The sequence below is a fragment of the Epinephelus moara genome, chromosome 16 (assembly GCF_006386435.1).
Source record: "Epinephelus moara isolate mb chromosome 16, YSFRI_EMoa_1.0, whole genome shotgun sequence".
In the NCBI taxonomy this organism is placed as follows: domain Eukaryota; kingdom Metazoa; phylum Chordata; class Actinopteri; order Perciformes; family Serranidae; genus Epinephelus; species Epinephelus moara.
This window is the reverse complement of record NC_065521.1, coordinates 39254373-39268573: the sequence shown is the minus strand read 5'-3', so window position 1 is coordinate 39268573 and position 14201 is coordinate 39254373. Positions and strand designations below refer to the sequence as shown.

Genomic DNA, 14201 nt, shown 5'->3' with positions numbered 1-14201 from the left:
TCTTTTAAAAGTATTTCAAAGTCTTTTAGGGAATGGTAAGCATTAGCTGCAGTCACTATAATGATTCACGTTTCTTTTAACCTTCTTTTAAATACTCCTGTGCCATTTCTGCCTGCTCAGGATTTTTTTCTGCAAAACTGCCCCTCGTGAGTTGGACGAACCTTTGTGATTCCTGCAGGAAGCATCAAAAAGAATTGTGCTTATATTAGATGTACATGTGTGAGTGCATGTGTGTGTGGAAGTAGCACTTACCTCCTCACTGTACTTGCTGACATAAGAGTAGATCTCATTGAGAGCGCTGAGCATGTTAAACTCTGTGGAGTGGAGTCTGGCCTGTTCTGCCAAATAGGCATTCATGTCCTGGTCACTAATGGCTGGCAGCCGGTTGATGTCAGCGTAGTACCTGAGGAAGCAGACGAGAGGCATCACTCGCAGAGACCCAGACAACGTTATAGCTCAGCTGAGCCCTAAATTCTTTATACAGTCAAACTTTCTGAGCCATAACATCACTTTCATGAACAATGAATGCCTGGTTACAGCCGCTCACATAAGGCTTTTTACACAATCTGGTTGAGAAGTGTTGGCAAGAAGAAAGAGAATTATGAATCTATTTCCCTAAAGATCCCAGTTTTTATTGTAAGAGGATACAAAGAAGACGTGACAGAGGGGATCAGAGCGGTGTGTAAAGCCAGTGCATTAGTTCCTACCTCTCTACCCAGCTCTTGTAATTGGGGATATCTTTAGCGTAGAGCAGCTTATTGGACGGAGAGTCTTTGCCCAGGCGGTGCTCTGAAGTGGAGCAGGAATCCATAAAGGTCTGAGCCACTACAGACAGACAGGCGTCCGTGATGCTGCTCTTATGGATGTCAAACACAAACTGCGGGTTCTTGATCACGTTCACCCAGAAACGCAGTGGAAGGCTGGAAGACGGAGACAAAGAGAATAAGTCAGAGATGAAAGAAGTTGGTGTGAGTGAGATCAGGCAGGGCTAAAAAAAGATTCACCATGTGACCCTTTATATGTGATGTCATTTTCGTGTCTTACCAGTTGCTTTTCCACGTGTGACGTACGTCCGTGTCGTGTATGCCGTGTTTGTCTGCCTGCTCGTCCAGGAAGTCAAACATGTATTTGATGGCGAGGGGAAGAGTGCTCCCTCGGTGAACTGTACTAAACAACGTCTCAAAGAGATCGTCCACAAATTTTTGTAGTGTACCCTGGGAGAAGGAGAGTGCACAGAGGTTAGCAATTAATGGGCAGCAAGAGACTCCAAAAACACGACCTGAATGCAGCAAATGAATTGAAATACAGGGCTCAAATAGTGTTGGTGCACTGGTGCATGTAACTTTGGTAACACTTTACTTGAAGGTATCTACATAAGGGTGACATGACACTGTCATAACTATGACATGAACATTATGTACATGTCATAAACATTTATGACTGCTGTCATTTAGTGTCATTCGGCTTTTGTAATGACAAGTTGACATTGTTTGGGTTGTCTTGATCATGACAACTTGACATTAATCAAAGTGACAGTGCCAGAAGTTGTCTTTGTCATGACAAGTTGACATTAAATTTGTTTGGGATGTCCTTATAATGACAAGTTGACATTAACCAGGATGACATCACCAGAAGATGTCTTTATGTTAATGTCAAGTTGTCATAATCAAGACAACCCAAACAATGTCAACTTGTCATTACAAAAACTGAATGACACTTAATGACAGCAGTCATAAACGTTTATGACATGTTTATAATGTTTATGACAAGTTCATGACCGTGTCATGTCACTCTTATGTAGATATCTTCAAGTAATGTGTTACCGTAACTTTTAAATGTCATGCCATGTTTTTTCTTGTTACCTGCACCAATTTTTTTTGGTGGTTCTTCGTTCACAGCTGCAGCCGAATCCGACCAAAAGAAATCTAACATCCGTCTGTCAAACAGGTCATCTTTTAAATGACTGTTCAAATATGAGGAAATCATCAGTGTGATATAACATAATTTAAGCTGCCTTTCCCTATAATTTCCTTGAGGCGAGACATTCTAAGTGAAATCTTTTTTTCTAATTCACTGGAGATTTTGGGCTATTTGGCTTCCATAACTTTCTTTATACAGGTATGAATGTGAGTGTGAATGGTTGTCTGTCTCTATGTGTCAGCCCTGTGATAGTCTGGTGACATGTCCAGGGTGTACCCTGCCTCTCACCCAGTGTCAGCTGGGATAGGCTCCAGCCCTCCTGCGACCCCTACCAGGTTAAGTGGTTACGGAAAATTAATGAATGAACATTCTTCACATTTTCTTTCAGACTAGTGGTCAGAAAACATCTAAAATACACAATTAGGTTTATTTTAGTTCAGATTTCTGTTCTGGAGATATATGCAAGGAGCACATGTTTAATTAGATAAAGCCTCATTTGCATTTATAAACGTAACATTTCAGTAAAAATTGTCTTAATGTAAGTACTCAACTGGAGAAGTTTCATGGTGATATTTATTAGTTTAACCTAGTGTCTTAGTTTTGGTCTAAAAATGTGTGGAATTTTACATTGCGTATCTTCACAGGCTTTCTCAAAATGATTTTTTGTGTCACACTCTGAGCCAAAAATCTCAGCAGCATTTACATTCACCAAACTTTCCACTTTCATTCCTGTCTACATTCTGAAGGTTTTCACAAAGGGGTTTGTTCGTGAATCATTCATGACCTGATTAACAGAATATTTTATTCATAAAAACTTGCAGAAAATGACTTTTTTTTATGGCTTTTGACAGTTTTCTGATTTTTTGAAAAAGACATATCCAAATTTCCCTCTGTAAAAACCTCTGACTCTGATATAACAACCACTGAAACAAGCATTTTGAACCTGGCTTTATCCAATGTTTAGATTTATGATCTGGAAATGTGTGAAAATCAGCGCATTTTTAATTAGGTAATGCCTCGTGTACATATGTAAACATTAAATCTCATAAAACTTGTAGTATAAAAGATAAATGTCTTAATGTAAGAAATCAACTGGGGAAGTTTCATGGTGATATCCTGTAGTCAAATTTTTACCCTAGTGTATTATTTTTGGCCTGTAAAATGTTGTAACTGTGCATCTGTACTGATTTAATGTGTGTCTGTAACTTTTGCTGCCTTCTTGGCCAGGTCCCTCTTGAAAAAGAGATTCTTAATCTCAATAAGGTAAACCTGGATAAATAAAGTTTAAATAAAAAAAATAAAATAAAAAAAATAAATAAAAACAGTTTAAATTCAACAATACATATTTCAAAGGCCTTTTTTTCAAAATTAGTTTTTTTTTTTATCTCCACTTCAGCAGAAATTTTATTCACCAAACTCTGCAGTTTTATTCCTGTCTATATTTTTAAGGTTTTTTTACAGTGGGATTTCTTTGTGAATCATTCATAGCCTGATTTATAAAACATTTTATTCCTCAAAACTTATTGATTTTTTATGGCTTTTGACATAATTTTTTTTTTATTTTTGAAAAAGAGATATTAAAAAAATTCCTCTGTAAAAACCTTTGACTCTAATTTAACAACCATTGAAACAAGGATTTTGAACCTGGCTTTATCCAATGTTCAGATTTATGTGTGAAAATCAGCACAGCCCTGCACAACGTGTAGTCTGTACCGAGTTATGTACACAGGTCCATGTAGAGCTGAGAATTACGCGGAAAGCTCAGATTTTACGTGCACATGTACGTGGTATTTTGAGCCCTGAAAAGTGACATGATGACACACAGAAATGTATGGGAGAATATGAATGTACCTTGGTAGCTAGCAGCCTGGTCAGATAAATCTCAGAAACCATCTTGCTACCGCGGTCTCCCTCCTTCTGGTCGCCGTGTTCGTGGTTCTTCACCAGGTGCCACACCTTCACGCCACTCTCTAGATCAGGCGTGATCATGGGAGCACGTGAGCGGAGGCTGTCGGGACTGCCCGTGTAGCGGAATGAAGAATCTGTCCAGGAAAGAAATAAAAAAAAAAAAAAGAGAGAGAGATAGAGAATTATCAGTAATCCTAAATGACTGTGATTACAAAAGCTTCCCCTAGGTGCAGCATCATGTAAATTAAACACTTGCACTCGCACCTACAACAGCACGCCCACACACATCCCCACACAGCCTCGCTCTCATTTCCATCGCTCCTTTGTAACTCATTACAAAGCCGAATCTTCTGTGCTCCCCTCCCGCTCTAAGCTGTGCTGTAAAGGAAATTGCAGTGGTGGATAATTTCATAGAACAGCAAAGTAATGAAAGGGAGGGGAAGTTGTGGTCCCTCGCATCGCATTGATTCGCAGTGGCCCTCTTGAAACTGGAATCCTGGATGGCACACAGGCCCTCGCCACCCATTCATCTTATTACGCACAGTGTGCAGGACTGCGGTATTTACAAAACACTACATATTTATTCCTTCTTTTCTCTCTGTCATGAATAATTTGATAGTTGTTTGCTTTTTTCCCGTTTTACACTCATTCATTTTCTCTGCCTTTCCCCTCTGTACATAATCCCTGCCTCGCTGACTGAGACAAGGTTGTGCCTGGCTCCTCTTAAAAGAACTCATAATTGGCTCTTCGCTGCCACATTCTACCAACGCCACGTTAAAAACACCGCTGTCACACTCTAATCAATGCATCAAAAGATGCCTAATTTGTTAAGCGCCGCAGCCGCCCTCCTTCATCCATACATCGTCCTCGTCTCTGCTCTCGTGTTCCCGCCTTCTTGCTCTTCACTCGCTCGGAATGATGCTGGTTTCACTTTCCCTAATTAGTCAGCATCTCCTCCTGGCAGCTGGCTCTCTAGAGATTCAGGATCTGAGGATCTTGGCGAGGATCTCTCGGACCTGGCTTCAAAGGCCGAGCTCAACAACAAAGCGCTTTTTTTTTTTGTTGCTGCCAATACAGCCACTTACACCTTTCAAATAAGACCAACCTACGCCTCTGGAGTGGCCACTAGGGACCGGGGTTTAATATGGGGTTGAATATACCTATGCGTCTGTGTGCAGGACGGATTGAGGTCCCAAATCCCATCTTAATCCAGTCACTGTTTTTTACTGCTCTGGTATTTCCTCGTTTCCTCAATCCTTCCGGCACCCTCAGCCTCTCCCCAGCTCCCCTAACACTAAGCAGCGACCCGCAGCCCTCTTCAGCTGCAGAGAGGGTCGCTCCTGGACACAGCCAGGCAGTAGGGGAGTGTGTTCTGGCTGATTTTAAGGCTTGAGGCGGGGGGTGGAGTGGGGTGGGGTATAAATTGAGTCAAGATGCTAAGTGTTGAACGTGAAATTGGTATGAATCCATCAGCAGGTGTCGAGGTGCAGCTGTGCCTGCTGTGCCAACCCATGATTGATGAGGGACGAGCACACGCCAGCATCGGTGGAGCCTCTGCTTTCTATGCCACGCACGTCCAACTCCAGTGCTTGAGCACCCACATGCACACACCAACAAAAAATAAATAAAAAAAGAAGAGTGCAGCCTCTCAGCATCTCATTGCAATTTCATGATAGATTAAAATATCCCGTGTGACTAAGATATTTGAGAGAAGAGACTATGTAGGTGTAAAACTCCAGAAGCAGAGGGCACATTCAGCTCTGATAATAAAAAACAACATAATGCAGATAAGAGTTTCTGCCTTTAAGAGTTCTTCTCTTGTAGTTATAGTTGTTTACATTACTTTTTCCCCCTCCATCATCTGTTTAAAGCTCGGTATGCGCTGTGTGATGTTGGGCTGTCCACAATAAAAGATGACCAACATGAAAGAAAGTGGCAATATCTTTGGTCGTGGCTCTAAAACGGTGGCCCTACGTCGCACAGTGAGAGAGGTTTAAGGATAACTGTTGTCACGGTCTTGCCATCGAAGACAGTCTAGGATAAAATTCTGATCGGAAATTTGGGATGACCATCGCACTCTGTGACTGCTGTTATGACCTACATCTACTAACCAACCAATACAAATGCAGGTAAATGTCAGTAAGTGTAGCTAAGGCTAGATAGCCTCTGTTTACTTGGAGGTTTTCTGTTTCCTGTGACTAGTATGTTCCAAAGGTTCTGCCCAAAAGACTGAGAGACACTCGTGGAGCAACATTTCATCCACTACATATCCGACCACAAGCTTCAATTCAATTCCAGTTTTGTTTAAGCCAGTATAGCGCTACAGCCGACCTCTGCGGCCACAGAGGCCTCACCTTTTGTGGGGTGTACTTCCTGGAAGTCAGTCATAGTAGCCGAGGTGTTTCAGACTTTTAGTCCGACTACCTGCAACAGTAGGGTGACCATATTTTGATTTCCAAAAAAGAGGACACTTGGCCGGCCACGACTACTTAAATGATACTCGCAGTTTACTCAAAGATGCCTTATCATTTTAATATATTTAAAATTTATATGTATGGATAGAAAATTCAGTTATATTACAAAATAATATCTCTCAAAGACAGAAATTCAGATAGGCCTCTAGAGGGGACACATACACACACTAGAGTGTGGCAATCCAAGCCCGACGGTACCCTACGGGTCAGGCCGGGTTTGGTCAAAAATGTAGCTANACGCCCGGCCTGTTAAATAGCCTGTAACCACTGTGTGACACAAACTCAGTGCTTTGGTCATTAAATAATGTCAGGCTCGGTTCGGGTTCGGCAGAAATATGCGGCCCGTGCTGCGCTCTAACACACACACACAAACACACGGAAAACCGGACATTATCATCAGTTTATAAAACCCCCCCGGACGCCCCGGACGGGACGTGAAAAGTGGACATGTTTGGGCAAAAGAGGACGTTTGGTCAGCCTATGCAACAGTGTTCTTGTCATCTTTCCTCCCGACAAACTCAAAGTAAAGGGAATATTTCCAGACACTAAGGTCAGTGTTTCCAACCAGCTTGCTACTTTATGACGTGTATGCGCAGCTTGACGATTATGAAAATGAGTCCACTGATGTGATGTCATATTTCAAGTCAGTAGTGACATGATAACAAAAGTAATGTTGTAACAGTGTGTTTGGTTTGGGAGTAACTGTAATATTATTTCTGAAATTTTATTAGTAATCAGTTACACTACTCGTTAATGGAAAAAGTAATATTGTTACTGTAACACATTTCTGCCCAACACTGCTAACACCCAAACAGACGGATAGCAGCTCGCCGTGGAGGTAAAACAAGCTAAAAGAAATGTGTGGGATTCCAGCAAAGAGGAAAACCTTGTGGAGTTGTAGCAGCAGAAGCCTTGTCTGTATGATGTGTCCTCCAGCTCTGACCATGATCGTGTTAAGAAGGACGAAGCACAGAAAGAAATAGTGTTGTAGCCTGTGCTTCAGTAGGCACTGACATCGTACAGTCTGCATACATTGAACATGATCTCGTACCGAGGTTTATTAGATCTATGTCGCACAGTGTAGCTGTTCTAAACTTATAAGACTGCTGTAATCACACAGTCTGTTGGAGGCTTAAAGGTCCAGTGTGTAAGATTTAGGAGGATTTAGCAGTGAAACTTCCTGCAGTTAGAAGTCCTTCAGTGTTCATTGTTCCAGAGGTTTTTACCAGGAGCTGAATTATCCTCAGAGGTCTCGTCCTCTCAGAAACAAACAGACTAGGTAATTAAAAGAGGTAAAAACACTTGGTAAAGCAGTATCACATTACAAATCAGTGCTTTTCCTATGCTGTTCAGCTCTTCAAGGATGGGCCGCTAGCCTAGCACCTGCTAACATGTACTCATCTTTTTTCTCTGGTAACTTAAGATCTAGACGGTCTGGAGGTTTTTATCGAGAGCTGAATTATAGGTCTCCTCCTCTCCTAAACAAGTGGACCCTGTGATTTAAACCAGTAAAAACACTGAATAAAGCAGCTTTACACTTAAAAAATCAGTGTTTTCAGACACTGCTCATCGCAGAGGGGCTGTTAACTAAGTGGCTAATGCAAAAATGCAAATGGCCCTATCAAACCAGTGTTTGATTTGTCAGCTCTGGGCTACTGTAGAAACATGGCGGTGCAACATGGCTATCTCTGCTCCCTATGTAGATATAAATGCCTCATTCTAATGTAACGGAAACACAACTATTCTTATTTTCAGGTGATTATACACAAAAACACACTTATTATATCCAGTTTCTGCCATAGATCCCCCTAATTGCTACAAACTGGAGCTGAAAAGACAGTAATAACTGAGTGTACTGTAATCTTCACTGATAATCTTCATCTGTTATGTTGAGACTTTTACTTCACATTCTTTCACAGCACATGCATTCAGGATAAAGGTCCTTTTTCACACAAAGTATCCACAGGTAGAAGACTTAATTGCTCCGAGGGATGAGGATGCTGTTAGCTCTTCTTCTGTGTTAGGCAGTTTAAAGGCAGTGTTCACTTTCTATCCCCGATCCTGATAATTGGCCATGCTCACTTATCTTTTTCTGTTTGTGTGAAGTATCATTCACACAGAATAATTAGCAATCACAAGTTGCGTGTGTGTGTGTCTGGCATGCCACCAAATTTGGCACCCAGCAGCACAAACTACAAGCACATCTGAAGTATGTTGTGTGTTTGCATGCGTGTGTGTGTGCGTATAGGATCCTGCACGTGCTGTATGCATGTGTGGGTGCAGGCAACTAGTGGCCCATTGTGTCCTGCACAGAATGCATTTTTATAATGATGATATTACAGCTTTAAAATGAAACAATGGCTATCTCTCTCTCTCTCTCTCTCTCTCTCTCACTCTCTCCCTCTCCCCTCTTCTTCATCTCTGTCTCTCTCTAGTCTTTCCATTATTGTACCATCCAGCAGAGTTTGGACCTGAACTGGAAAGCAAACTGCAGCACACACAGTTGGAGAGAGAAAAAGGCTGCGAAAAAACCCCTCTGCAGCAGAGAGGAGAGCAGCTCCAAACAGAGCTGACCACGACTTTGGGGAGAGAGGATTTGGCTTTGTTCATATGTGAAACAACTAATATAAAAAACATTTTGATGTGTCTGTGAGGCAACACGATTACATTTGCATGGAATTAACAGCTGATTAACTGTTGAATAAGCCTGCGAATATGTACATAATTGACTAATATATATGCCGTATGCAAGGATACTTGACTTGTTTTGCCCGGGGGCCACTTGTGCAAAATGGCAGGAGGGTAGGGGCCAATTATTAAACTAACATCAATAATTAATATATAAATAATTGGCCCGGACCTCTGGCAGGGGGTCTGGGGGATTCTACCCAACACTTTTTTTAAATAAACAAGCTCTATTTTGATGTTTTTTTATACACCTTATTTACAGTCAAAGTTCAAAAACCAGAACTACAACCTCACAGTTGTACGCCTCTGCCAACCAGTGAAACTGCAGCTTACATCATGATTTCTTCAGACTCATATGAAGCCATGAAACTGGACAATGCTTCAATTATGGATGTTGCAGCAAAGAAGCTACAAATTCTAAAACATTTACGCTTCACACACACCTTCATCCCGGCAGCACAGAAGATCTGTACAACCAGCAGTTTCAAGATTAGTGTCACCAATTCAGTATCTGACCAAATGTCTCACCTTCTGTTATAGAGTTATGGCGTTGAATAGAACCAATCACAATGTTTCTATACAGTAGCCATGTTTCCATCAGCCTGTTTAGATGCGCATCTAGAAGTATCGCATCGGAAAATGATGATGGAAACACCAAAATTTGAATTAAAATCCCCTGATTCGCACAAAGTAAAATACACTCGCTTTAGCCGGGTTTTGGTTGATTAAAAAAAATGTTGATTCCCAAAAAAGGGGGATGGAAACAGTTATGTTCGAATTAAGTCTGACGTAGCGCACCTCTCTCCATGGTGATATCCACACTCCGGGTCGGGAAGGCAGTAATGCATTTACAAGCTGGTTGCCAACCGGCAGAAAACGTAGAAGAAGAAGAATGCGAGACTTGTTTTGTTTCCGGTTCTGTGGAAAACTCGTGCGAGTTTGTAGTTTTCACCAAAGTCCGTACATTTAATAGAAACACACACGATTCGTATTTCTTTTAATGCGCATTTCCCAATGATTTGAATCACTTTTGGATGGAAACATAGCTAGTAACTTACAGGCAGAAAACCCCTGCGTCCAGTACATTGAATGAAATGGCTCTGAGCAAACGCTGCCTCAACTGGTTAGTTTTTAGCCACCTAAAAAAGGCCCACCTAGACAAAATCAATATCTGTGTAAGTGTACACTATATTTATAATATTTTTACTGCTTTACCCTCTTGTCAGACAGTGATTCTTCGACTGGGAACTGAAGCCGTTCTCTCGCAACCAGACCAGACCTTGATCATTTAGTGCAGGGGTCGGCAACCTTAACTAACAAAAGAGCCATTTCTGCCCAAAAATAATTTTTAAAGAATCTGCCTGGAGCAGCAAAACATATTTGAGCCTTATGGTGACACTGCATATTAAGTCTAAATTAGCTTATTGACATTAAAAATAGGTCTAAACGAGCATTCAAAACTATGTTTTACATCAAGATAATAAGACAGACTTAAGGTCACAGTGACCTTGACCTTTGACGACTACAATCTAATCACTTCATCTTTCAGTCCAAGTGGACGTTTGTGCCAAATTTGAGGACATTCCCTAAAGGCGTTCTTGACACAGGGGCATAAAAATTCCCAGTGTGAATCAATTTTCTTTCATTGTCAATTAGAAAATGGTCAGCAGCTCACCCAACTTATGAGGTGTAAGTTGTGTCACTGCTGTACGGTATTTTGCATTTAATATACCATGAAACTTCAATTAATAGCCCTAATTGCTTAAATCATTGAAATCAACAGGCCTATATTTGGGACAGGCCTTTAATTCCTTTCACACAAAACTGTTGCTCAGCAAAGATCGGGAAATTGTTTATTTGAACCAGTATGATTATCAACTGTATAAAAATTAGGCTTCGAATAACATATCAATTACAAATCATTCGTTTGATTTAGCTCCGACAGACAGCACAGAGAGAAATTGTTGTGATACTTGTTTTACGGCACCTGACATACCGACACGACACCACTTTATTCTATTTAAACAATACTTACAACTTGGATTGATTTTTATGAGAAAGCCCTTTGATTCTTTTGATCTGAGGACCCTTATGTACTAAAGGAACATGAATAACTTGCAGGGTAATCAAGGAATGGACACATAATTTGAGGTAGCCAACGATCCGCTTCGATACATGCAAAGAACTTCTGTAAGAAAAATGAACTGCTTGGCAACCAGACCAGGCCTCTAATTGAGACAGGCCTTTATTTGTTAAAATGTGTAGCAACACTGGGCTAGTAAAGGGACTGGGTGTTTAACTGGGACTAGGCTTTTAACTGAAGTTTTATCAGATTCACAAGGGAATGAAAAGAGCAATCTGGTCTACTGACTCACCATATCTGCTGATGGAGGTGCGGGATATGCTGGCTGAGGAAGGGATGTTGTACGATGAGGTCTGTTTGGGCACCAAAGCGACAACGCAGCGGTCTGACACCTGTGTGAAGAGACACATGTAACATGAATCAGCTGGAATCATAATGGTGACCTCCATATTTTAATCAGAACAGGGTGTTTCTTCTACTTAACTGTATTTTCCTGAACACTCTTCATGTTACAGTAAAACGTGGACAACACATAAGGCACTTAGTGAATAATCCCACAAACAAAACATATCCCAGAACCCTACGCAGCCCCTCCCTTCCCGTCTTATCTGTGCTCCCTGCTGTTCTCTACCACAGCCCTGTGGCTTTCTTTCAGCAGAGCTGAGTGCTGTGGCTGCATGATGGCTGTACTCAACATGACTGTCATTGTCATCCCCTTCACAAACATTAGAGACATGATGTAAGCTTTGGAGCTGGGATAAGATGCTAAGAGGGAGTGAAAGAGAGAAGAAGAGAGAGTGGAAAACGGAAAGAGGAGACTGTCAGAGACTAGAATGCTGAACGTCTCATCTGGTGTACACTTTGCACCCTTAAAGAAAATGGGGTACGCAGGTATAATAATAGCATTAGAGCAGCACAGAGTCAGAGTCGAAGACAAAGACGAAGAGAAGAAGCTGTGTAGAAGATGGGATGTGTGAACAAGAGACAGACACTGAGGTTCATCCTTTTTCCCCTCTGCGGTTTATATTTACAAAGGGCTCGTGGCCCTGTGTGATGCGCTCCAGTCGCTTCAGATAAGCTGAGAAAAACGGATGAAAACGTCATCGGAAAGGAAGCTTTTAAAATCTGTTTTGAAGACACCTCTTAACAGAGATCCTTCATCAGCCTAACACGGCAATTAATTAATCATGAAACGGCAACTTAACTGTGATTAAACTTTCAAACGCTGCTGCTGTTAGTACACCATAACATCACGTTTCAGAAAAATGCAAAACACAGCAAACAAAACTTGTTCTTTTCCAAAAGCCAAAACAACAAACAGCTTGTTGGCTGGCATTTACAGCCCACCCCGAGGAGGGATTTCTGCTTCAGACCCAGTGAAGAAAAACTGATGAGCCTCCAGTGGAGAAATAAACAAAAGGCAAATGCCAGGCTCCAAAAGGAATACCTCAAAGAATCTATAGAAAAACAGAAAAGTCCTCTTTTCATTTGCTTTAGCAGGACTGGGCTCCTTTCCACGCCTTGTTGGGGAATAAGCTAGTGGATATTGGGAAGGGCATTTACAGAGTCCCCTTCTTGCTCTCTAGAGCCGCCTCTCATCCTCACCCCTTTCTCCCGCTCTTCCCAAACTAATCTCGGCTGCGCTATTAGTTGGAGTTGCCATCTGGCCTCTACTGGCCTCGCTGGAGAGACACTTGAAACCGGGGATGAAATCTGGAGGAATCCTCTTAAAAGACGCAGCTCTGGCTTCTTTGAGGGAAATGAAAAATGGCTCCTAACCCCCACCTGCTATCCACGACCGGCATCTTTGACCCTTCTGTCTCTCACCTCGCCTCCTTCTCATTTGTCACCGCTTTCCTAAACCTCATTTCTGCGGCCTTCTCTCAGCTGACGATGCACGGACCCGCTCTGAAACACCAACAGTGTGGACTTCCGTGAAGTTACTAGCGCTATTCCTGTGATACATTTTCTCTGGGGAGCATGAAATAGCTTCTCTGCCTCCCCCCCCCCTTCCTTTTACGCCTCCCTCCATCCCTCTCTCTTTCTCTCTGCTTTTTATGGCTGACAGAGAGGCTACAGCAGAGATGGGTCCTTGTGATAGAGTAAATGATTGAAGGCGTGCAGATTCGCCCTTCAGGGATAATCCAGTGTGGGGCTGATAGTGGGCAGGTGTGATAAGGGCTGTGGGCCCTGCCTGTGATAAGACCTTCCATTAGACAGTGCAGAGTCGACCAGACAGCAGAGTGTGGTCAGCCTCTATCTTTCTTTTCTCGGCCCTCCCCGCACAAACCCGCAGCCCTGGTCCTAGCCTGTCTCCCCTCGGCGTCCCATCTCTCCTGGACTCATGCCCCAAAATCATGATGCTTATCAAAGCTGTCGACTCTGCCAGCAGCTTGGAAATGCACGACCTGTGCACATGGGCACTTCTTGTCAGGAAGGACGAAATGTGAGATGGGCCATTATGTGTGAATGGAACTCTCAAAAGCAATGAGTTAAACGCCGATCTGCTGCTCTTTCTTATGGAATATAAGCTGGGTTTTAACATAGACAAAGTGACGTCGCCCATTGGTTTGTAGACTCCCATTTTAAAGCCTCAAATTTGGCACTTCAGCTCCATCCACTTGTACCAACTGGTCACTTCTAGCCCCAAAAAACCAAGATGGTGACGGCCAAAATGCCGAACTCAAGGCTTCAAAGCAGGAGTCCATAAGTCTGTGTGTGACACACACATTTTCAGTGGCCTCATCTGGCCAATTCTATGAAAAATTTCTGGGGGCGCCGCATACCCTTTTTCAATTGTTACTCTTGGCCGTGCCGAGTAAAGCCATGCCGTGCCGATTTTTGTCTCCATTGCCAGTTTAGATGCGCCATGCCATGCTAAGCCGCGCTGCAGATGGATGTTCTCAGAAGTAGGTCCAAAAGCCAGACCACCCGCCCTCAAGCAGGTAGCGGTGATGTCTCGCCGACTGCAGCCAACCCCAGACGACCCCCCTTCTCCCGCTCAAACAAAGCGTGTTTGTTGTGAGACTCTACTCCCCTCTGTCTGCAGGAGACCGGAGAGTGAGGCGATTTTTAAAGTCTCTGTGTGTTCAGCTCTCAGTACGTCTGTAGCTTCTAACTGAATCTCT

The 14201-nt window shown here is 42.5% G+C and overlaps 1 protein-coding gene across 1 annotated transcript in view; it reads right to left on the bottom strand.

The window, feature by feature from the left end:
• plxna2 (plexin A2) overlaps window positions 1-14201 on the bottom strand; it is a 272248-nt gene that overhangs the window by 10393 nt on the left and 247654 nt on the right. The window contains exons 27-31 of the mRNA XM_050064354.1: window positions 11366-11465; window positions 3772-3962; window positions 1045-1214; window positions 708-920; window positions 253-403 (exon numbers count right to left, since the gene is read on the bottom strand). Of these exons, the coding sequence (XP_049920311.1) occupies window positions 253-403; window positions 708-920; window positions 1045-1214; window positions 3772-3962; window positions 11366-11465 (825 nt within the window). The remainder of the gene's footprint in view (window positions 1-252; window positions 404-707; window positions 921-1044; window positions 1215-3771; window positions 3963-11365; window positions 11466-14201) is intronic.